The sequence below is a fragment of the Monomorium pharaonis genome, chromosome 2, assembly GCF_013373865.1.
Source record: "Monomorium pharaonis isolate MP-MQ-018 chromosome 2, ASM1337386v2, whole genome shotgun sequence".
NCBI classification, from domain to species: Eukaryota; Metazoa; Arthropoda; class Insecta; order Hymenoptera; family Formicidae; genus Monomorium; species Monomorium pharaonis.
This window is the reverse complement of record NC_050468.1, coordinates 23,755,649-23,777,424: the sequence shown is the minus strand read 5'-3', so window position 1 is coordinate 23,777,424 and position 21,776 is coordinate 23,755,649. Positions and strand designations below refer to the sequence as shown.

At 26.6% G+C, this 21,776-nt stretch overlaps 3 protein-coding genes and 1 pseudogene across 4 annotated transcripts; 3 read left to right on the top strand and 1 right to left on the bottom strand.

The window, feature by feature from the left end:
* Positions 1-1,210: 1,210 nt before the first annotated feature.
* Positions 1,211-10,518, bottom strand: LOC105839293 (annotated as a pseudogene).
* On the top strand, positions 4,209-6,375 carry LOC105839297. Its single transcript, XM_012685503.3, has 3 exons — positions 4,209-4,327; positions 5,479-5,605; positions 5,754-6,375. The coding sequence occupies exons 1-3, from the start codon at positions 4,249-4,251 to the stop codon at positions 5,935-5,937; spliced, it is 390 nt and encodes a 129-aa protein (XP_012540957.2). The 5' UTR covers positions 4,209-4,248; the 3' UTR covers positions 5,938-6,375.
* Positions 10,390-11,330, top strand: LOC118644340 (phosphatidylinositol 4-phosphate 5-kinase 8-like). Its single transcript, XM_036282687.1, has 2 exons — positions 10,390-10,615; positions 10,840-11,330. The coding sequence occupies exons 1-2, from the start codon at positions 10,565-10,567 to the stop codon at positions 11,008-11,010; spliced, it is 222 nt and encodes a 73-aa protein (XP_036138580.1). The 5' UTR covers positions 10,390-10,564; the 3' UTR covers positions 11,011-11,330.
* A 1,078-nt stretch (positions 11,331-12,408) lies between these two features.
* Positions 12,409-18,745, top strand: LOC105839296 (E3 ubiquitin-protein ligase RNF25). Of its 2 annotated transcripts, none has more exons than XM_012685501.3 (6): positions 12,409-12,620; positions 14,662-14,733; positions 15,340-15,580; positions 16,621-16,839; positions 17,154-17,465; positions 18,082-18,745. In XM_012685501.3, exons 1-6 carry the CDS (start codon positions 12,595-12,597, stop codon positions 18,247-18,249), a joined length of 1,038 nt encoding a protein of 345 aa, XP_012540955.1. In that variant the 5' UTR covers positions 12,409-12,594; the 3' UTR covers positions 18,250-18,745. The 2 variants fall into 2 exon arrangements, with proteins under 2 accessions (XP_012540955.1, XP_012540954.1); XM_012685500.3 differs by having other exon boundaries at positions 12,410-12,620; positions 18,079-18,745.
* The last annotated feature ends 3,031 nt before the right edge of the window (positions 18,746-21,776 follow it).

The following is a 21,776-nucleotide window of genomic DNA, read 5'->3' as shown; positions in this document are numbered from 1 at the left end:
GATTGTTTAAACTTTAATATATTAAAAATATTTCTGATAATTATAATATATATAATAATTATAAAATATTTGCAATAAGACCATAATTTTTTAAATAAAAAATATAAAATAATATACGCATAGTTACTTTTGCATATAACAGTTACTAAAAAATTTGGACAATATAAATGTCTGATGATATTTATTGTATAGAAAGATAGACATAAATTCTCCAGCTTTATCTATTTCAATATTATAAGTATAGTGAGACTAGAGGTGTATAGTGAACCTTAGTCTTTTTTGTATGATAATAGAATTTGAAAATATTTTTTGCATTTGCTATTTTGAGTTGTGAAGTATTAATCTGCTAATCGTGTCTAACTAATTCAAAAATATTTGAAAATATATGTATATATGTGTATGTGTGTGTGTGTGTGTGTGTGTGTGTGTGTGTGTGTGTGTGTGTGTGTGTAAAAATAATTATACTTGATATAAAGATAATTATATTTCTTCTTTTAAAAAATATTGGATGTAGAAGAGTAGTAAGCATTTTCGAAAAAACGCGGATAAAATTAATAGAAACAACATAAGAAATAAATTTAAATATATGTACATAATACATGTATGTACATATATATTTTTATCAATAAAGCACATTAATATAAATAACCATTATATTTTATAAAATTGAGCGATTGAAAATGCTTACGCGTTTATACGCAAATTTTTCCGCTCAATGATTTTGCTCTTTATTGATCCTTCGGAGAGTCACTAGCAACGTTCGTGTAATTTAACCCTTTTACAGAGACATTAGCCACTTACATTGCCGCAGTTTTATTATTGTTGTTTTTTACAATTTACCTCTAATAATTGTACCTTTTTATTTTTCTAAATACTTGTCCTTTAAGTTTTATTTTTTATTATTAATATTTTTATTTATTAACAATTGTTATAATAGAAGAAATAAAGTTAAAAAATAGCGTTTTTTAAAATTTTAATTTGTCTCTGACGACATAAATGAAAATAGGAAACTAAAAAAGTTACTGAATATTTTTGATATCTTCTATTATCGTATATAATTTTTGCAAATGTTTTCGCAGATCCAATTTTTTATAAATAAATAAACAATTGTATATTTTTGTGAAAAAAAATCAAATTTGTAATTAGTGACCCTAAAAATTTATAAATAATAAGATTGTTGGAAAAAAAACATTTTTTTAATAATAACTAATTATTTTTCCCAATTTTTTATTGAAGGCAGCTATCCTGAATTCGTTATATTAAATTTTTCAAATCTGACTTAAGATTCGTAATCAGAAAAGCAATCAGAAAATATATAGAAATACATGTTTTTATAAAAATCCACTGAGCTGTCTAAGTGTGCTCCTGAAAGGATTAAAAGAACTCCCGACCAAACGCCATTATCTTCGCTGATGAATGACATTCTCCGTAGACTTTTGGACAATTGTTTGGTTTTTCGGAACGTGTGAAACCTGCTTGTTTTCTCCTGATCCTCCTTATTTACTTATTCTCCAAATTATTTAAAAATATTATATTATTGTTCTCTGATTGTCTCCTATCTTTTCCACAGTTGTTGTTATTATACGGACGAGAGAACCATTCGTCTCTTCGGTTATCTATTTTTAAATCAAGTTTGGATAAATCCATGATTGGCCAAGTGTTCTGCGTCACTCTATCCTTTTTTGATTCAGCAGCAGTCCCTGAAATATTGTTAGTTTCTTCGAAGGACAATTTATCAGAAATCGGATCGATGAACAAATTGGCATCCCACTCAACCTGCTCCTCGCTGCTAATGGACACACTATCCTGATTTTGATTTTGGTCTCTCTTGTCACTTCTAATATCACCGATAGTTTTAAAGTAGATGCTATGGTCATACCGGTACATTTCTAGACAATTGCTGTCCAGTTTACTGTTTGATTGATAATTGAAGTTGCCGCAACAGTTAATCTTGATCTTCTCCGGACTTGATTTCCATCTGGATCGTTTAAAATTATGAGATCGCGGCAGAGTTTCACCTGAAGACGTGTTCCAGGACTCTTGCATCATCTGCTGATTCTTGAACCACCTGATTAATTTTTGTTTATATTAAAAATCTCTTTTTTATATTATATTTTACTTATATACATAGTTATTCACGTTTTATTATGCATACTCCTCTCAATTCTTATATAGAAAATTTATTTAGTAATAAACATCTCTCTCTCTCTCTCTCTCTCTCTCTCTCTCTCTCTCTCTTTTTCTCTTTCTCTCTCACCTTTGTGATCGAAGACGATTGTAACCACGCGCAAAGCTCGCCCATCTCTCGATTTTCTGAAAAACGTACTCGGTTTCCTCACTCCACCACTCCAACAGATTTTTTTGGACCACTGTCTCCCTATTCTCCGCCATAGTAATCATCCTGATGTAAACGAGGACGAAAACTGGAAAAGTTACACAATTATTCGTGGAATTGCTAATTGATACTTGAACAAACCAGTCAGTAGTTCTTCAATTGTAAAAGTGATTTTGCCCGATGGATAAACCGGGGTTGATTTATAAGATTCATAGGAAGCACCTCAAACGCGGAAGCCATTGATAGTTGTGGCCATGACCTCTCATGAGATTTTTATTACGTTTTTTTGTCGTTTAGAAATACATATATCGTAAAAAATTATGTTAAAGTGTGCAATCTTGTTAAATACAAAATATTTGACAAAATAGGCTAAATATTATTAATGCTCTATTACAGTTTTAGCAGTGTTGGAAAGCAACGCGTTTTCATTATTGTTATTTTTTGGTAATAATTTTTTTTTTGTATGTAACGGTAACGTCGTTACAATTTTACAATAACAATAATAAATTTTACTTTTTTGTTATTTTGTAAATGTATAATACACCGAGAAAAAAGTTGTTAATTTGACTATATTTTTTAATATTTTGATACAGTGACATAAATAACAGTCGGATGCTTTAAAAATAAAATTATTAAAATTTCATGAAAAGGTAATTTAAAAAAGTAATTATTACTTTATAAGTAAAGTAATGAGCTGCGTTCTAATATTATTGCTGGTACTAAAAATCTACAGTTTTCTTTATGTATGTATACTATAGATTTTCAATATTGGCAGTAATATTGTAACACAGCCATAATAACACGTTACATACTTTTAAAAATTATCAATAAATAGCGGTAATGAGTTACTTTTATAATAACGTTCCTTGCAATGTTGAGAGTTTCAATAATAGTAATATTTTAATTTATATTAGAATATAAATAAAATTAATATATCACAATTAAAAATGCGAAAAACAATACAATCAAAGTCAGTTAGAAATTAAAGAATAGAAAAGCGTGTTTTATCATTTATTTAAAAAAATATTTTATTAAAAACTTTTTACATTTATTTACTTATTCTAGACTCTAGACGATTAATAATAAATGTTATTTTAAAAAACGGTTTTGTAAATAAAGCTTCAGAGAAACTAATAATAATGAGATAGTAAAGACACATATTCTTTAATTTACTTATTTATAAGTAAAATTCTACAAACGTTTTTTGAACATATATATTCAAAAAACTTTTGTAGAATTTTAATTTTAAGTTTAGGTACATTTAATATATTTTTAGGAAAATATATTAGTAAATTTATAATTAAAAAAAAACTACGCTGGAAGCAAAACAATTAAACAATTTTAAATTTAATCTTTTTTAAGTAAATTAGAATTAAGTTTAGAATTGTTTATTAAAATAATAGTTAAAATTCTTGATTATAAAAATGTTTTATCTTTCGTAATATTCTAATCAATTGTATTTATTCTCCTCGTCACTGCTCATTCATCTCGTTAGCATAGTTACTTTTTACTTTTTGATCAGACAATCGAGAAAAGCAGCTACGTAAAAATAACCCGCAGTCGACAGGTGAATATGCTTGTATTCGCGCGTTTATTTATCAACGAGCGCTGCCCACGTTCTCTGTCTTTCTGAAGAGGATTTTAGCGGCTGATTTTTCTTGCAAGCTTTTCACAGTAGGAAAATAGAAAAGTCAGGACGTGACATCGGTAATGCGTTTAACCAGCGCTCTGCCAATCATCGACGCGTAACATCGCGGAATATTGAGCGGTTGGACGGCGGAAGCGGTTTGCGGAAAGACGGAAGAAAATTGTTTATCAGTATTCGCGATGGTACGTGAATTAAAATTCAACGCCATCCCGCGCGTGTTTTCACCCCCGCGCAATTTTTTCAGCTTCAGAAGGGGGAAGGATAGATGATGTATAAAAAGCCACCGCTTCTTTACGCTTATCGCACACTCCATCGTCGATTTCCTCGACATCCGGTACACGCAGGTAAGCGGATATAAGACGTTCCCAAAGTACTAAATATCTATCTTTATCTGCAATTTATGCTCGCATTCAGACTTTATATTTAAGGCTTCCTTAAGTTTATCTTCAGATACCTTATGGTATTTATTCTATTTGCTACAAAGCATTTAAAGATAAATTTAAGAAGGCCTCAAACGTAAAACTTGATTATGAATACGGGCATTAAACTTTTTGTACTTTATATTCACACATAAGTACAAAGTGGTTTTCATTATATCTCTCTTTCTATTTATTATAATTGTTTAATTATTATTATGTATTACTTACATTTAAAAAAACAAACATCATTTTTAAATTATCTTTGCTTTTGCTTGTTATTTATTTTCTGTTATCAAAATATACGGTCATGTCAAATAGCAAAGTAGATTGTCTACACATAATAAAGGAATAAGATAAAATTTTTGTGTGTAACATACTAGAATATAAATAACTAGCATGTATAAATAACATTTTTTTATTAATGTTGATTTTTTTTTAATATTTACATTTTTTAATTAAATATTCCTTTTAAATGCATAAATATAGAAGACTTAAATAATTTTTTGAATACTTTTTGAAAGACAAGAAAAACTTTAGTCAAAATGTTTTTTCATATCAAAGAAGAACATCAATTTTATTTATTATCTGTAATCCATTTATATTGTAGTATTTGTACACAACGTGTCACAAGTAACTAATGTTTATCTGCATCTATATTTTAATTATCTTTAACAGAATTTTCGTGTTATTTGTCTCGAATTAACACTGTAATATAAATTATATCGCAATAAATATTATTAAATATGTGCATTTTAATGAAGATAAAATGTATTTATATATTTCTAAAATTCTGTTGTGCATTAGTAATATTCTTGAAGTGTACAATTATAATCAAATAATTAAAACTAATTAAAACTGATTGTAGGAAATAGATATAATACTATAATTTGTAAACATTTGTTAAAAATATTAGTTCCATAATTTAATTGAATTTTATTAGAAATGAAGAACATTATGCATCTATTATTATTAACTATCATTATTGACAATATACAACAAAAAATGTTTAGTGGTTGATGATCTGTGTATCTATATTTAACAAAGACTTGCGATAAAATAAAAAAAATTGATTACAGACATGAATCTGACCTTTGCGTTATCCTGCATGATGGCAGTCATGTGGTTGTTCTGTGGAAGATGTAGAGCAGCTCCTGGATTCACTGGAATCCGTCGCAACTTAGGAAATCGTCCACATATCCGCGGGTAATTACTGTACTATATACGTATAAATGAGTACACACACACACAAATAAAACTGACAAACTGAACAATAAAATAAAACCAATTCGGCACTGTCAAGGATTTTAAAATTAGCAGTGATATTCTGGCTATTTCGCGTGCTTTGTCGTAGATACGCCGTGGAAGGCCTCGTAAAGGACCTCGTGGAGGATCTCGTCGGCGAAGACGAAGATAATTTGCGACTTAGCAAGCGTCAGCAATTAGACGATTACGGACACATGAGATTCGGCAAGCGGTCCAACGGCGACGACGAAGAGTACGGGCATTCGCGATTCGGCAGAAATATCGAAAAATAGAACGCCATTACGTCGGATTTCTCTACATCGTAGATCGTAATCGTTCACACTCGTGCTAGATGTAGATAGAATATATTTTACATTCCAGCTAATTACGATCTCGTGTCTCGTCATTCTACCTCTTCTCCAGTTTCTTCATCTCCGTTTTTACGCTACAATTTTATCCGCGCTCTCTAAAACGCTAGCGATCTAATTACCTCGAATTATTTTTGTAACATTGCCGCTATATTTCCTTAGGATACTACAACACAGTGACGCTTTTATTTAGTGTGAAGATAGAACTTTATAAATAATCTTAAAAATAATTAAATCGACATTATAACAAGATCTGACAAATTATATATAAATTATTCAATTTCTTTTATGTGTTAAAATATATTGAAAGTAAAACATAATGAAGTGCAGAAATAAAATCAGCTCCTACTCACAAAAAAAAAATGTTTTGTTAGTTTCTCTACATCTTATTTTTATTTTTGTTTTATTTTAAATAAATCATTGCGTTTATTTTGCATATTCTTGTTTTTACCTTAATATTATTAATTGAAAATTTACTGAAAATATTCTAGCTTAGATTTATTTAACATTTCAGACAATTTTTTTGATAATTCATCCTTTTACTGGTTACATAATTTTTTTTATAAAGCAAAAATTATTTTCAATTTTGAATAGAATTTTGCTGATGTTTATTATCTACTAAAACCTCATGTAATTTTCCCCTTTGCATTTTTAATTCTGCTATTCTTTGATGAAGATCCATATTATCATCTAAAAAGGTGTGGTATCCGCAACGATTTTCCAAAGCTTGGAGATTGTAACCAATCGTGCGTCGATTTAATAACCATGGTTCTGGTAGTGGTGGTAATGGTGGTGGTTTCGATTTCAGAGGATAAGGCAATCGATAATCGCTGCTCGTAATGGTACGATAGTTCATCTGACAAATGGTCATAGGATCCTGAAGAATGTCCGTCAATTTTAAGACCTCCTCCTCGTAATCCTTTCTAGAAAATGTCAAGAAAATGTTATCACTTTGGATAAAATTTGATTTTGAAACTTATTGTTAATCATTTAAAAATATAATTTTTCATAATCTTTTAAAATATATAAGTTTTATATATTAAATGGAAAATTTTTAATAAATTTTTATAATATAATATAATATAATAATAATCTTATAATACTTAATATAATTAATGAGTTAATATTAATAAAAATATTAAATGAAAGAATGACATTAGTAATATTTAATTAATAATTAAATCTCTTATTTTTTATGTCAAGAAAATTAAAAAACAGCAGTGAAAAAATTTAGATTATTCTTGTTTCTAAAAATAAAAATTTTATTTTTAGAGAACAATATATATATATCTGCAGTTTGCCTATAATATTTTTGAGATACAAACATAAGAGATACATACTCTGCCGAGGCAAGTGATTGCATAGTGAGTAAACTCCGTCGTGAATAAGCAACCGGCTTATACTCATCTTTTAGTTCAATCTGTGACAACATAGCATGTGTCTCCGAAATTGCAGTGACTTCGTCCTCCGGACCGAGTCTTCGATATGAGGATTTGTGAAGATTTCCTTTAGGTGGAAATATGTCTATATTGTCTCTTGGCTCTGATAAGGTTTTCATTTGCCTGTTCAAATATTATTAAGATATCACTAAGAAACAAATCTATGAGTTTTGTTTAAATGTATTAGTTTTATGTTGCATAGAAACAAATTAAATTTAATAATAATATTTAGACTATTTAGTAAATGATATTACAACATTGATAAATATACAATAGCTTTACTAGAATTCAATTTTAATCTATTACATTCACATATATAATACTCACGAAATGCGAAATACATAAATAATGAGGCAACAAAGCTACTGTCACAAAGTAAATAAAATGGTACAAAAATATCGGAGAATGCAGATATAAAAGTAAATTGATTACATAAATGCAATTAAATATCAATAATTCAGCACTCATTTAGCACAGTAGAAGATAATATAGTCAGCTGTGACAGTGTAAAAAAAGGGTAAAGAAGAGAAAGATTTAATGAAAAAAGGCCACGTTTTTACATGTTGAAATGCTTCATCACAGTGTAAGAAAAGACTCTGAATTTGATGGAGTGATGTAAAGGAAAAGAAATAGGTAATCAAGTGTCAAGAGAATTGATGGAATGAAATAAAAATGTAGAAATTTATGTAATATGAAGGATTATTAGACAGCATAAATAAAGAATAAAACGTTGCCGAATTTCTTTACAATATTTTTAGACCTAAAGTTAAATAATATAATAAAATAAATAATATATTTATATATATTTTTTAATAATATTTTTAAACAAATAGTTTAAAATAAGTTATTAAAGTAACATCAATATTTCTTACTATGACTCTAATTATTATATTTAGAAATATTTATATCTTTTCTTAATCTTATTCTAAGAAACATTTATCACTTTGTTCTTGAACAATTAATGGAAGTGGAAACACACACACACACACACACACACACACACACACACACACACACACACACACACACACACACACACACACACTTACTTTTTTATTTTTTCCGACAATAAAGATTTTTCACTATGTAAAGTCATATTTTTTTATATAGTAAACATTACGCTAATTAATTACGCGATTGCTCACACTTTATATCAAATATAATATACAAGAACACAAAAATATGAATATTTTGTAAAGTGCGTGAAACAAAGCACCGTTGCTACGATTAACAACAGTGTGGTTTTCTCCGCGGTAACTTCCCCATATTTCCTTATGTAAATTTGTATGTGCTTGCATACGCGCGCGCACACATACACATATACGCGCGCACAAGTTTGTATGTGCGGTTTATCTATGCACACAAAAATAACATTTAATAAATATTATTACTTTTAAAAATAAGTTACAATAAAAGATTTGAAAATAAGAAAATATTAAATTCTTATTTTCTGTTACATAATAAAGTTAAACCTTAAAAAAATTAAAAAGTTAAAATAACTTATATAAAGATTAATATGTGTATAACAATATGTAATAATATAATGTATTAAAAAATCCAAATTTTTTAATAATAAATATTAGATAATATTTCTAATTATAGTAACATTTTTATTGTTTTAAGATTAATCATAAAGATTAAATATTTTGTAATAATTAAATCTTAAATAAAACTTTAAATAATTAAGATATAATTAAATAAGTGATAAAATACAAACTACTTGTCATATTGTCATGCATTATTATTACATATTTTAATAATTAAATACTTGTTTTTTATTTATTTTAGTTAATAAACGTAAATATATTATACCAACCAATCGTGGATTTTGACTTTATCGCTGTATATTGCTGGAACATGAAACGCGATAGGTCCAATATTTTCGTCTTCATCATTATAAGATGTGATACACTAATAAAAAGAAATATTTGTAGCAAAATTGCCAAAAATAAATTATTAGGAATTATTAAATTGTTGAGTACTGTATACGTGTACTTATAATACATATATATTAAAAGCAATTATTATTTTATATTCTTTCACATTAAACTTTTATAATAATTATTCCAAATTAGAATTTATTAAAAATAATAGCGTAATAAAAATATAAAATAACTAACATTTTAATTTTGTTAACATTTTAAAGATCAAATATAATTTAGAAATGTATAAAATATATGCGTGTATAAATGTATACAGCTTACATTCATTTTTTCTTTTTTTAGTATTTTATTTTTTATATGTATATATATGTGTGTGTGTATTTTTTCTCCGCGAATTAAATGTAAAAAGAGTTTATTAGTTAGTACTTATTAAATATATTTACAAAAATAACATAATGACTCAACAACCTATTTTCTATTATGTCATTTTATACTACTACACGAATATAGTATTTTATTTCAAATATTGTTTATATATTTCTCTTTTATTTTGTCACGATTTTATAAAAAAAGCAAAAAAATCAAATTCATGCAATTGCTAAATAAATATACATTTTTGAAAAATAAATATGAAAGCTCAGCAGGATAAAATTTTACTTTAATATAATAAAAAAACGGAGCCTTTAACTTTTTTTGATAGAATGGAAAATAATGAATGTAGAGAAGACTTATGTAAGGAAGATATAATCTCGATAGAAACTAATAAAACTGTAATTGAAGAATTATCATTTGAGGATATATTGGCTGAAAAACGTCGCAAGTATACGGCTAAAGAAGAGTTTATCTATTCGTTGTACAACAGCATACTTCCAGCTTTTATAACTGAGTAATTATTTTGACACAAAACAAAAACTAGTAATTGTTTTTAAAACTATTATTATTATTATTATTAATGGTTGATATATGTATAGGTGGGATGGATATTTTTTACGAAAGAAACAGTTCACAAAAAAATTTAGTCAAGATAAGGTTGAAATGATAGAAAAAAATGAAAAAATAGATGACTATAATGAAAATAATAATTTATTCATTAAAGAAGAAGAAAAAGGAAAAAATAAGATAATATCTGTTCTATCGAAAATTCCACGGTGGAAGCTTTTAGTGCCAGATGAATTTGTCAACATAAAATTTTACAACAATAATTCTTATTGTGGTCGTATTAGCAGAAAAATGATGGAAGGAGAAGGAATATATACATGGCATAACGGTGTACAATATAAGGTATTGACATACATGTGTGAATCACACACAATAATAATTATAAAAGATAATATAAATAAGAAAAATGTAATACAATAGAAAATGTACTAATATTTATACGTTTTATAAATTTTTATTTTTATTTTCTTAAATATAATATGCAAGTTTTAAAATTAAATCGATATTTTTTTATTCTAAAATATTATATTTAAATTAAAATAAATAATTATAAAAAAATTTTTTAGGGTCAATTTGAACAGAATAAAATTCAAGGGCGAGGTCTTCTGAAGTGGAACAATAATTGTTGGTATGAAGGCGATTTTGTGCATGGTCTTCGACATGGCAAAGGTATCCTGGTAGACAAAGAAAACAATCGCATATACATCGGACAATGGTACATGGATCACAATGTTTAATTTAAATATTTAATTATTGGTTTATTTGAAATATTTTATGTTATTACGTAATTGTAATTAATTGTTAAGATTATGCAATAAATTTAATAAGACGCAACTTGAATATGAAATAGATTAATACTGTATTATTTGAATACAATATTTTAAGATATATTTTTATATCTGTTATGTCTTTCGTTTATAGAAGAAATTTTTTAAATTGATTACGAAGTTTATTTATATAGCGCAAAATAACAAAGCAAAAAGCGAAATTCTAATTCAATTGTATAGAATTTCACGTACATTTGTATTGACCAACTTTTTTTTCTTTATAAATAGAGAGGAGAAAAATTTTTCTCCAGTAACCCGTGAAAAAATGTTTCATATAAAAACGTATATAAATATATATATAAAATATGTTCATATTTTCTTTCTTTTAAATTTCTGTTTGATATAAAATATAATAGTCATACTAAAAAGATAAAAACTAACTAAAAAAATAATTTTTGCATTGCTTCTTTTAAAAAAGCTAAGTATAAAAAATTGTCCATATATACATATATATATATTCTGGAATATGATATGGACAATTTTTCATACTATAGCAATGCTTTAAATTAAAAGAAGCAATGCGAAAATTATTTTTTAAATTTAGTTTCTATCTTTTCAGTATGACTATTATTTTTTTATATCAAACAGAAATTTTACAAAAGAAAGGAAACTAATATATAAACATATATGGACATATATATTATATATATAATTTATATACGTTTTTACGAAACATTTTTTTCGGGAAGATATATATATTTTTTAAATCTAAATTTTGATATGATTAAGAGAGGTTTTTAATATTTTATTGAGCTCAAAAATAAACAATTTTTAAGAATTTTATTAAATTCATAAACACATAATAAAAAGTCCTAAAAAACCTTTTGCATAGTCCTATTATATATATATGTAAAATTTTAACAGTATAAGTTTAGAATTTTGTAATTGTATAAGTTAACATAAAAGATTAAAGCTCGGTTACACTAATATTTTATTATATTTTAGTTTTAAACAAGATTTAAGCATATGTATTTCTGTCTCTAAATAAATTATAAAGACAGACACGTATTATTAATAAAATTTCATTTAAAGTTGATATAATGTTCATGCAACCAAGCTTAAGAGAAAAACGATATTGTTTAACCGGAAATACAAAAGTACAATGCTCTTAGACTTTTTGTATATCAATTTACGCGTTTTTACACATTTTTTAAGTTAACTAATTTTCTCTAGTATCTAGTTGTTGGACAAGCGCAGCGCTGAACCAATCAGCGATCCGCTACCGTGGCGCTGTCCATCGTTAGTGAGAGTGGCGATTGGTGAACGGGCGAGCCACTGGTGCCAATCGGAGCCGATCGTGCTCGGCTTGCACTAGCAGAAAGATTTCAATATCGACGCGTACTCGACGCTCTCTCGAGTCTCTCGGACCGTTCTTTCGTAGTGTCGCATAGTGCGAGAGAGTGATAAGTGGTGTTTATTCGCGGGAGAAATCACCCCCCAGCTAAAGAGAGGCACGACTTCTCGGTTCTCGACGACATTTGTTGACGGGCAACGATGTCGGACACGATTGTGGATGAACGGTAACTATCGTCGATACTCGATAATTAACTTAAGCCGACCTGACATTCCGGAATTCGCGATGTTACTTCGATCGCCCTCGGTCTTCCTGAAAAATGTTTCCTCGATTGGCCTCCAATTATTTTAATGATATTTTTTTCTTTGAAATCATATATCGATCGGCTTACGATTTTACTCACATGCTCCAATCTATCAATTTGCGACATATGTTTGCATAAACTCACTATTAATGTAATTATTCTATTTTTTATTGCCACCCTTTTGTCATAATTATTCTAATTTATTAATTTTATTTGAATGATATATTATGAAACCTAGATTTTTTAATATTATATATGAGAAAGAACCCAGACAGCACACAGACGTTTTAAAAACGTTTTAGAAATTAATGTAACATAATTGACATTTTATACATTTCAAACATCTAAATCAGATCTTAATATTTTTAGAATGTTTTAAAGACGTTTCGTGTTATTTTTTTGGACATCTGAAAAATGTCTGTTTTAAGTTACTAAATGAACCAAAATTGGGCCTATTTCAATTATTAAAAAAATTTTTTTAAAAAGGTAGATGTAATGTTTGTTTTTAAATTTGACTAATAAATTAATAGAGCTATTCTGTAATTCTCAATAATCTTAGAGTTCTGTTATTACAATGTCATTGTACAAACATTAAATTGTTACCATATTTTGTGCAATTAATAAATTGCTAACAAATTGACCTCAAGTTGTATTAAGAATAACATTCAACTTACATCTATCTTTTTAAAAAAATTTTTGTAATGGCTGAAATAGATTTAGTTTTAATTTGTTTAGTTCTTAAATATACAACATATTTTAAAAGCAGTTTCTGATTGTTAAATGATTATATTAATAAAATAAGCAATTGAAAAATGTCATTGTTTTGACAGTTCAATGTACAAGAATGTACAATAAAAATTAGGGATTTTGTTTAAAAAAATTCTATATGATTTTAATACAATCTTATATTATTATTCAAGATTAAGAGGCGTGGCTATCCTTTTTGTTTACTTTTTATCTCACTTTATTGAGATGGAAAGATGATATAGCTAAAGTTTGTGAGCTTGTAAGGATTTTAGATTTGATGTAGACCAATTCTCAAGAAAATGACTTTTTTATATATTCTATCTATCTATAATTTCTATTACATGTCAAAAAGAATTGATTGAAACTATTATTTTATACACATGAATTTTTTTAGTCAAAATTTTTTTAAACGCACATAAAATGAACATTTTTATAATGTCCAATGAACATATTTTGAACGTCCATTAATGTATGTTTTTAAAACATTTGTATTATATCCATGGACATTTGGACACAAAATAAAGATCAAAATTGGATGTCTATTGGATGTTGTGTGCATCTGGGAAAGAGATAAAAACTCCTCTCAGTTTTTTGTTGCTCAAAGTAAAGATACGTGTTATTGAATGTATGTTTTTACAAATTTTACAAATGACAAATTTAATCATTTAATTTCTATATATTCTTTAAGACCAAGATTTGTTTAGTCAAATGATTTAATTATTCTAAATTAAAATTATATTTAGATGTGATTATTTTAAGGATATTTTAGCTATACGATATCAGCTAGAAGTTATTGAAATTAAAAAACTGCAGTTTTTTTGTGGGTTTATTTTTTCTTTCTTAGTCAACGACAAAAAGTATAGGTCGTGAATATCAAAATTTTGAAACAGTTACAAAGAATAAAATAACAAATAATTTAACTTATAATAATTTATGTAGTGTAAGTGACCATTTTGTTGCAGTTTTAGATAAATGCCTTTTAAATGAATAAATAGATCTAAATGGATATTTATTTGAATTTTATTAGTAAAAAAATTATATGTAAAAAAATTGATAAAATTTGCAATGCTAGTTATCAAATTTTTGAATAAATACTACAAATTATGATTTTAATAAAAAAAGTCTAGAAAATTTTTATATTTTAATGAAATTTTTATATTATTAATGTTTTGAGATGTGATACATGCATCCTTAACATTTGTGATGATTTTTACAGAGTGACTGATGAGATTGAAGCATTGAAAGCAATTTTATTGGATAATGAGCTCAACATCAAGGAAAATGATAGGTATATATCTTTATAGGATATCCTAAAATTTACATACATAAAATGCATAATATTATTTTTTATTTTAAAAAAGTAAGAAATAAATATTATTTGGAAATAACTGTACCCCTAAAAAGTTTTTTTTTGATACAAAGAATTATATTATGCATTATACTATACATTATACTATACATTTAAGATAGATAATTCTGAATTTTTATATATGATTGAAAATATACTTCTGTACTTCTTTTATTAATTTTACTAAAATATCAATATTTGTGCAAGAAATGTAACTAATGTAATGATTATTACATGTATATTGTTTAGATATTTTATAAGATTTCATAAGAAATGTTCGTTAATAATATATATCTTTTTAATCATCTTACTCTGGGTTCATGTTCATTGAAAACCTGATTATCAAAACTTGATGTGCAAGGATATTAAAAGCTAACATTGTTACTTCTAATAACGAATGTGCTACTAATTTTCTCAGATGGAAGAATTAGCATATAATGTATTAATTATAATTTTGTTACATAATTGTAATTATAAATATTGTTAACTAGATAAGTTACAATTTTATCAAAATTTTCTAACATATTCTTAATTATGTTTATCTAGAGGAGAGCCGGAATGTATCGAGACGATATTGTTTCCATCAACCGGCGAGGATTCACAATCACAATATGTTTGTGTCACACTAATTGTACGATTACCCTTGGGTTATCCCGATGTCTCGCCTACTATCAGTCTAAGAAACCCAAGAGGATTGGACGAAGATACAGTAAAGCTGATGCAATCCGATGCTGAGGCCAAATGCAAGGATTTCATAGGTCAGCCAGTCATGTTTGAATTAATCGAGGTAAGAAATTCTGTCAGTTTCTTTTGTTTTCATAACTGCTTTCTTTATAATTATTTTACAGAAAAATGATAATGGATTCATTTACTGGTACTATCTAAATAATTTATTATCCTGAAATGAATTACAATCTCATATTACAATAAGTTCATGTATTTCTTTTTATATAAATAAATATAAATTTATATTTTCTTTCTTGTGCGATTAGAATATAGATAAGTTGGATTTCTGTGCATGCGGATGTTATTTCTTAGATAAAAATCAAAACTTAGAAAGTAAATATATAGAAAAAGCTATGTAGAATTATTAATCTTTTTAATTATAATTTTCAATCAATCCTGCAATTACATAAAAGATATTTGGAATGTTTATTATTACTTAATTTATTTAACAATATATAATTAATAATATTTGGTTTATATAATAAATTATATTTATAAAGTTTATATTCTTTTTTTTACAATTTACAATTTATATTGATACATTTTTTTGTAAATTGATATATTGATTTATTTTTACAACTAAATAAAACAATACTTTGTTAAAATGTTTTAATTTTAATTTAGGATAAAATACAATGATTACACAAATTTAGCTTTAATTTTTGTATAAAAAATTGGAACTTTTCAAAGACTTCTAATAATTATTTTGGAGCATATAAGATATAATAATAATATTACTTATTTGTTATAGCATTAAATTTTTTCTAAGTTATGTAATTTTTTGACTTGTTGCAAAAAAAGAGAATTTCGACAAGAATATAATACTGAGTGAAAAGCTAATGATATTTTTATTCCTTTATAATTATATGAAATTAAAATTACAAATTTAAATAACTCAAAATATTCAAAATTTTAATAATTTAAAACATTTAAACTAAAAAAATTTAGTTATAATAAGTTGTAACAAATGAGCAGTGATAATATAATAACATAAGTTTTAATTAGTACAGTGGCAACACTAATGGCAATAATAATTATAACTAGTAATTTTAATTTAAATATACAATTATAATATATATAATAATAATGGCAATAATCCAGTTAATACGAGAACACCTGACGAGAAGCAATCTTCCCACCGATCAGTGCGCTGTATGCTTGTACGGCTTCCGCGAGGGGGATGAATTTACAAAGACGGAATGTTATCACTATTTTCATTCTCACTGCTTGGCGGCACACGTGGCCGCTGCCGAGAAATATTACAGGGAAGAACAAGAAAAATTACCGCAATGGCAACAAGATACTACAAACAAATTCCAAGTGCGTTTATATTACAAATAAAATATTATTAACATTCGCTAACGTTTTGTTTGTATTTATGTTATATTAAATAAATATAAAATAAATCGGCTAGAAAAGCCAATAAAATTACTATGTATTTAATGCATTATAAAATCACAAATTAAAATCCGTTATATGTTTATAAAATCGTCTTTTTATAGCATTAAATATATTTTTATTAATCTAACTAAAATTTGCTCATTTTGTTGTTTTTCTACGTCTTATTTTTTATTTTTTATGCGAGACACTTGATATATTAATTTATATTTATTTGTTAATATCTATTTCTTTAGGCTATATGCCCCGTTTGTCGGGAATCTATTAACTGCGATGTTGAAAGTTTATGGTCGGCACCGCCACCGATCGATGTCGAAGCTGCCACTGATTTTTCTGTTACTGCCGAACTGAGAGAACTGCAGAAACACATGGCCGCTCTGTACCTGCGACAGCAACAACGGGGCGGCATAATCGATCTGGAGGCCGAAGGTGTTAAGATGTTAGTGAGAACGGAGGACGATCCCGCCGCTGCTGCGGAAGTTAGTCCTCCTGGCACGAGCTTAAATGCATATTCAAATACCACTACTATGCAATCAGTTACTCAAGTGGTAAGTAATCAGTCGCTTCGGTGATCGCGATGCAATGCATTGTAAAATCAAATATTGTTTTAATGGAATATAAAATGCCTGTAATAAATTATATTTTTCATATCTAAAATCTTGAAATAAAAACTATAGAAGTCAGATAAGAGTACTAGAAAAATGATTTTAAAATGAACTACATATTCCAAGTATTTCTCTAATTATTAATATTTTTGTTTCAATACTGAATCTTTTTTCAGAATTCTGTGATATCAAAATTAAATTTGATATTTTATTAATATTTTTATTAATACTTCTCAAAACAAGACGGAATATTATTTTTCTTATTCAAATTTTAAATATGATTAACAGTTCTTTACCAGAAGTTTTTTTTCAACAGCAATTGTTTTGTTTAAGCTAGTAGCATAGTTTTAGTTTTTGTCATCTTAATTTTGCATCAGATCTAATCAGAACTAATAGTCGCAAGTCGCCAGTTGCTTCCTATGACAATTAATAATCATCGAGCTCCATACGTAAAGCTCAATGTTCATTGGCGGCCGCGAAAGGCAACTGGCGACTTGCGACTATTGTAGAATGGCCCTTATTATTAAATACAACAATCTTGATTTTTGTATCGTAGCAGCACTCAAAGCAGTCGACGCATCAGTCACAAAACCATCATTCACAGTATCAATCGCGTCAGCACAATCACGGGCACAACAATCACGGTCATCGGCACCGAGGACGCGGTCGAGCCCATTACCGGCGTCACTTTGACAAAGTCAGGCAGACAGAAGCTACTCCCAGATGACAATGGGCTCGTGATAAGTTTATTGCCCAAGTCTGGTCTGGTCTTATCTTCGTTCTTTCGCTAAGTGTATACAATATTTTATTTAGCATTAATAGCATAATCGTCAGTGTAATATATGATGGCTGTTTGTCCTCCTCGAATAGTCTCATCGCGATAATAAATTTATAGGTGTCGTTGTTCGACGACAGCATTCCCATCGCTGTCGCCACGACGACGATGGGATGCGTCGCGATTTCCTATCAGAACTGTCTACGTAGATCGAAGCCATGGTGCTCTTTCTTCGAACAATTCGTAATCGTACAAAGTAGTTGATATTGTTTTGTCTTAGTTCCTTTTTCTTCTCTTTCTATATTATTTAATTCACGCGGAATCTCGTGACATTCATTGGTTCTCTTCGTCTTTCATAAAATATAAATAATGTTGATGTTCCAAATTCTAAAGAAAATCAGTGATCAAATTTTAATTAAAATAGTGTTTTTTTCGTGACATAAAAAAATTTATATATAAGAAATGGAGAAAAAAATACATTTTTAATAAACAAAGTTGAATAAGTAAATATATGTTTTTTAGTTAAATTAAATTGAAGTTAATGACTTATATAATTAATTTTCATTACATTAAAACGTTACATAAACAAAAAATTAATTGTTAAAAGTTCAGATTAAATTAAAAGTAAACTTTGAAAAGTATTGTTATATATATATATATATATATATATATATATATATATATACACATTAGATTGGCATTAAAATTAGTATAAAATAAATCATAAATTTATTTTATTTGTAAATTAATTTTACAAAAAATTACAAAAAAATATTCTTTTTTAGATGGAAATGTATTTTTTTGCACAGACAAATTTTTAACATAGGAAAAAAGTTAATAAGTTAAAATTTATATATTAAAAATATAGTTAAAATGAAAATATTACGCATTTCAAATGAACTAAGTTAAGTTAAAATTTATTAGTATTAACTAGTTAGTATCTAAAGCTCTGTTTATAACTAGCATGAATCTAAATAAAAAGAGCAGTCTAATTAATTTTGTTCTAGGAATCTATCCAAATTACTTAAAAATATATATAACAATAGAAGATTATACAAATGTAATGTATAACACAAGAATTGAAATAAAAAAAGATATGCATAAAGTGAAGATGTACATGTAAGAAATAAACTTACATTTGATAAAATTACTGTTTTCTTATAATTGCATCAGATCTAGAGTTGCTAAGTAAAAGAGAATATCCTTGAAATAATTTAATATGTTTATAGTGCGTTTTTTTTCATATAAAGTATTTAAATAAAATTGTATCTATACATATATATTACAATTTATATATGTATTATAAAGTAATACAACTTTGAATGACGAAGAGAACCAATGATTTACCTAATAATTATATTGTCGTCATACTCACTGCCGCGAATATTTATCTTTAATTATCACCTTTGTTTTTGTCATTTCTGCTGATTACGCGTGTAAACAGACGCATCTCACTGTGCATTAAACGTTACATATGATTATTTCAGTCTATTGCACTAATGGAAAATGCATTCTTCGTATTGAAAAAACCGAAGTTAAAAATAAAGCAATCGCATGTAACGCTAAATGAGATACTTACGAAAAGTAACTACTTTATATAAAAAGTTCGAGATCTAGCAAGGAAATATTTTAGAAACAAATTTTCTTTGACAGATTAACACATTTCTTTTTTTATGATACAAATTTTTAGAAATATAAATTATCTAGAAAGAGATAATTGATGAAAGAAAGTTTGAACTGATAGCATTAAAGTATTGATAATAAATAAATAAATATTGATAATAAATACGTTTCTGCATATGCAAATTGCATTTTGCAATATAAATTTTAATATAATTTTATTTCTTTTATTTAAAAATATCTTTGAATTTGTCAAATAATTTGCAACTAAAATATTTATTGCTCGGCACGATACGATCTGTATAAATATTGGATCTCTCAATTTCTTAAAGGTACAAAATCAGACATCAACATTGAAGAAATGTAACATTGTGAATAATTCAGAACTCAATTTCTACAGAAAGAGAAAGAGTTACGAGAAAAATTAACTAATCAAAAGTTCTCCCCTATTTATGGAAACAAATATTTTATACGTTGATATAAAATTAAAATAATCAAAATAACGGACACTTTATTTATTATGTTTAGCATATGTATATTGCCGGATATATAGTAATTAGTATAATTTCGGTGAGTTTAAATTGAATAAACTTAATGAAATTATACCAATTTCAATTCCTATTTAACACTCTTCAGAATGTTTAATTACAATTGTCGAAATGTATACAGGATGTCCCAAAAGTCGCTTTACTGAAATTATATATCTAGTTACACTGAGTACTTTGATGTGCCTACTATAATACTATATCCGTAACAAATTGCTTAATACGCTTAATGTTAAACGAGTATATTAAGTGATTTGATATACAGATATATAGTATTTTTATCAAAATGCTCAATGTAAACTATAAGGTAGTATTATTGAAGGTTCTTTATATGAAAATAGAAGAAAATAATTCCTAAAAAAAAAATCTTAAGGGAGATTTAAGTTAAATAGAAAAATGTCATGAATATAATACTGAAAATATTTGAGATAAGAAAACTGTTAAAGGTTTATTGTCTTTAACAATTCTTTTAACAATATTCGTTTGTTTACGTACACATTACATTTTTTCTTCTTTATGATCAGTTTTTTTTAGGCATTTAACTTATACATAGATTATTGTTCAAAAATCATTAAGAGCAGAATATTCATTTTTTTGGTGTAAATTTTAAAGAGATAATTAATAAATTTAAACATTTATTCTTCGCAATAAATTATTCACAGTTTTCGAGTAAAGAGGATTTTAAAAATGCTTCTAAGCATTGATACTTAGCTCAGTAACTAGACTGTTTCAAGACTGATGAAATTGGCGCGCAGTTTATATGAGCTAAAAATATTAAATTAATAGAAAAATTAACATTTAGCTAAGATCCGCTGCAGACCGATCTTAATTTTATCTATATATTTAATTTAATATTAAATTTAAGATTTCTAATTACATGTGTGCATCTCAGATTATAATAACGAAGAATATTAACATTAGAGCGACACTTAGAACACGCTGTATATATGACTTGTGCCATTTAATAATTGTTTACTTATGAAGAAAGTGTATGGCATCTATAAAGTTTTCCTGCAGATGTTTTGCAAATTGATACACTTTAAAGTAACATAAATTTTTAGATCCGTCTTTACTTTATTCGTATTTCGAGTTTACAATTGAATGTGGTCGATAAACAATTGTGATAGAAAAAGATGTAAAATGCAATTATTGCATTTCAAATTTGAGAGCAACATAAGTTTTTGTATAAAATACAACTAAAAAAGAACTAAAGAACTAAGTCCATTTACTTTAAGTTATATATTTCTCTTTCACAAAGAGAGTTTCTCGCATTCTCATCTAAATACTATATATAGTCTGATTTTCTTTTTTTTG

What these genes read in the sequence shown, in the direction of transcription:
- LOC105839297 (XM_012685503.3), top strand. Translation starts at nt 4,249, where the DNA reads ATGATGTATAAAAAGCCACCGCTTCTTTACGCTTATCGCACACTCCAT. An exon ending in TCGACATCCGGTACACGCAG is followed by an intron (nt 4,328 to 5,478) that starts GTAAGCGGATAT and finishes AATTGATTACAG; the next exon opens with ACATGAATCTGACCTTTGCG. An exon ending in AATCGTCCACATATCCGCGG is followed by an intron (nt 5,606 to 5,753) that starts GTAATTACTGTA and finishes GCTTTGTCGTAG; the next exon opens with ATACGCCGTGGAAGGCCTCG.
- LOC118644340 (XM_036282687.1), top strand. Translation starts at nt 10,565, where the DNA reads ATGATGGAAGGAGAAGGAATATATACATGGCATAACGGTGTACAATAT. An exon ending in ATAACGGTGTACAATATAAG is followed by an intron (nt 10,616 to 10,839) that starts GTATTGACATAC and finishes AAAATTTTTTAG; the next exon opens with GGTCAATTTGAACAGAATAA.
- LOC105839296 (XM_012685500.3), top strand. Translation starts at nt 12,595, where the DNA reads ATGTCGGACACGATTGTGGATGAACG. An exon ending in AACATCAAGGAAAATGATAG is followed by an intron (nt 14,734 to 15,339) that starts GTATATATCTTT and finishes ATGTTTATCTAG; the next exon opens with AGGAGAGCCGGAATGTATCG. An exon ending in TGCAATCAGTTACTCAAGTG is followed by an intron (nt 17,466 to 18,078) that starts GTAAGTAATCAG and finishes TTTGTATCGTAG; the next exon opens with CAGCACTCAAAGCAGTCGAC.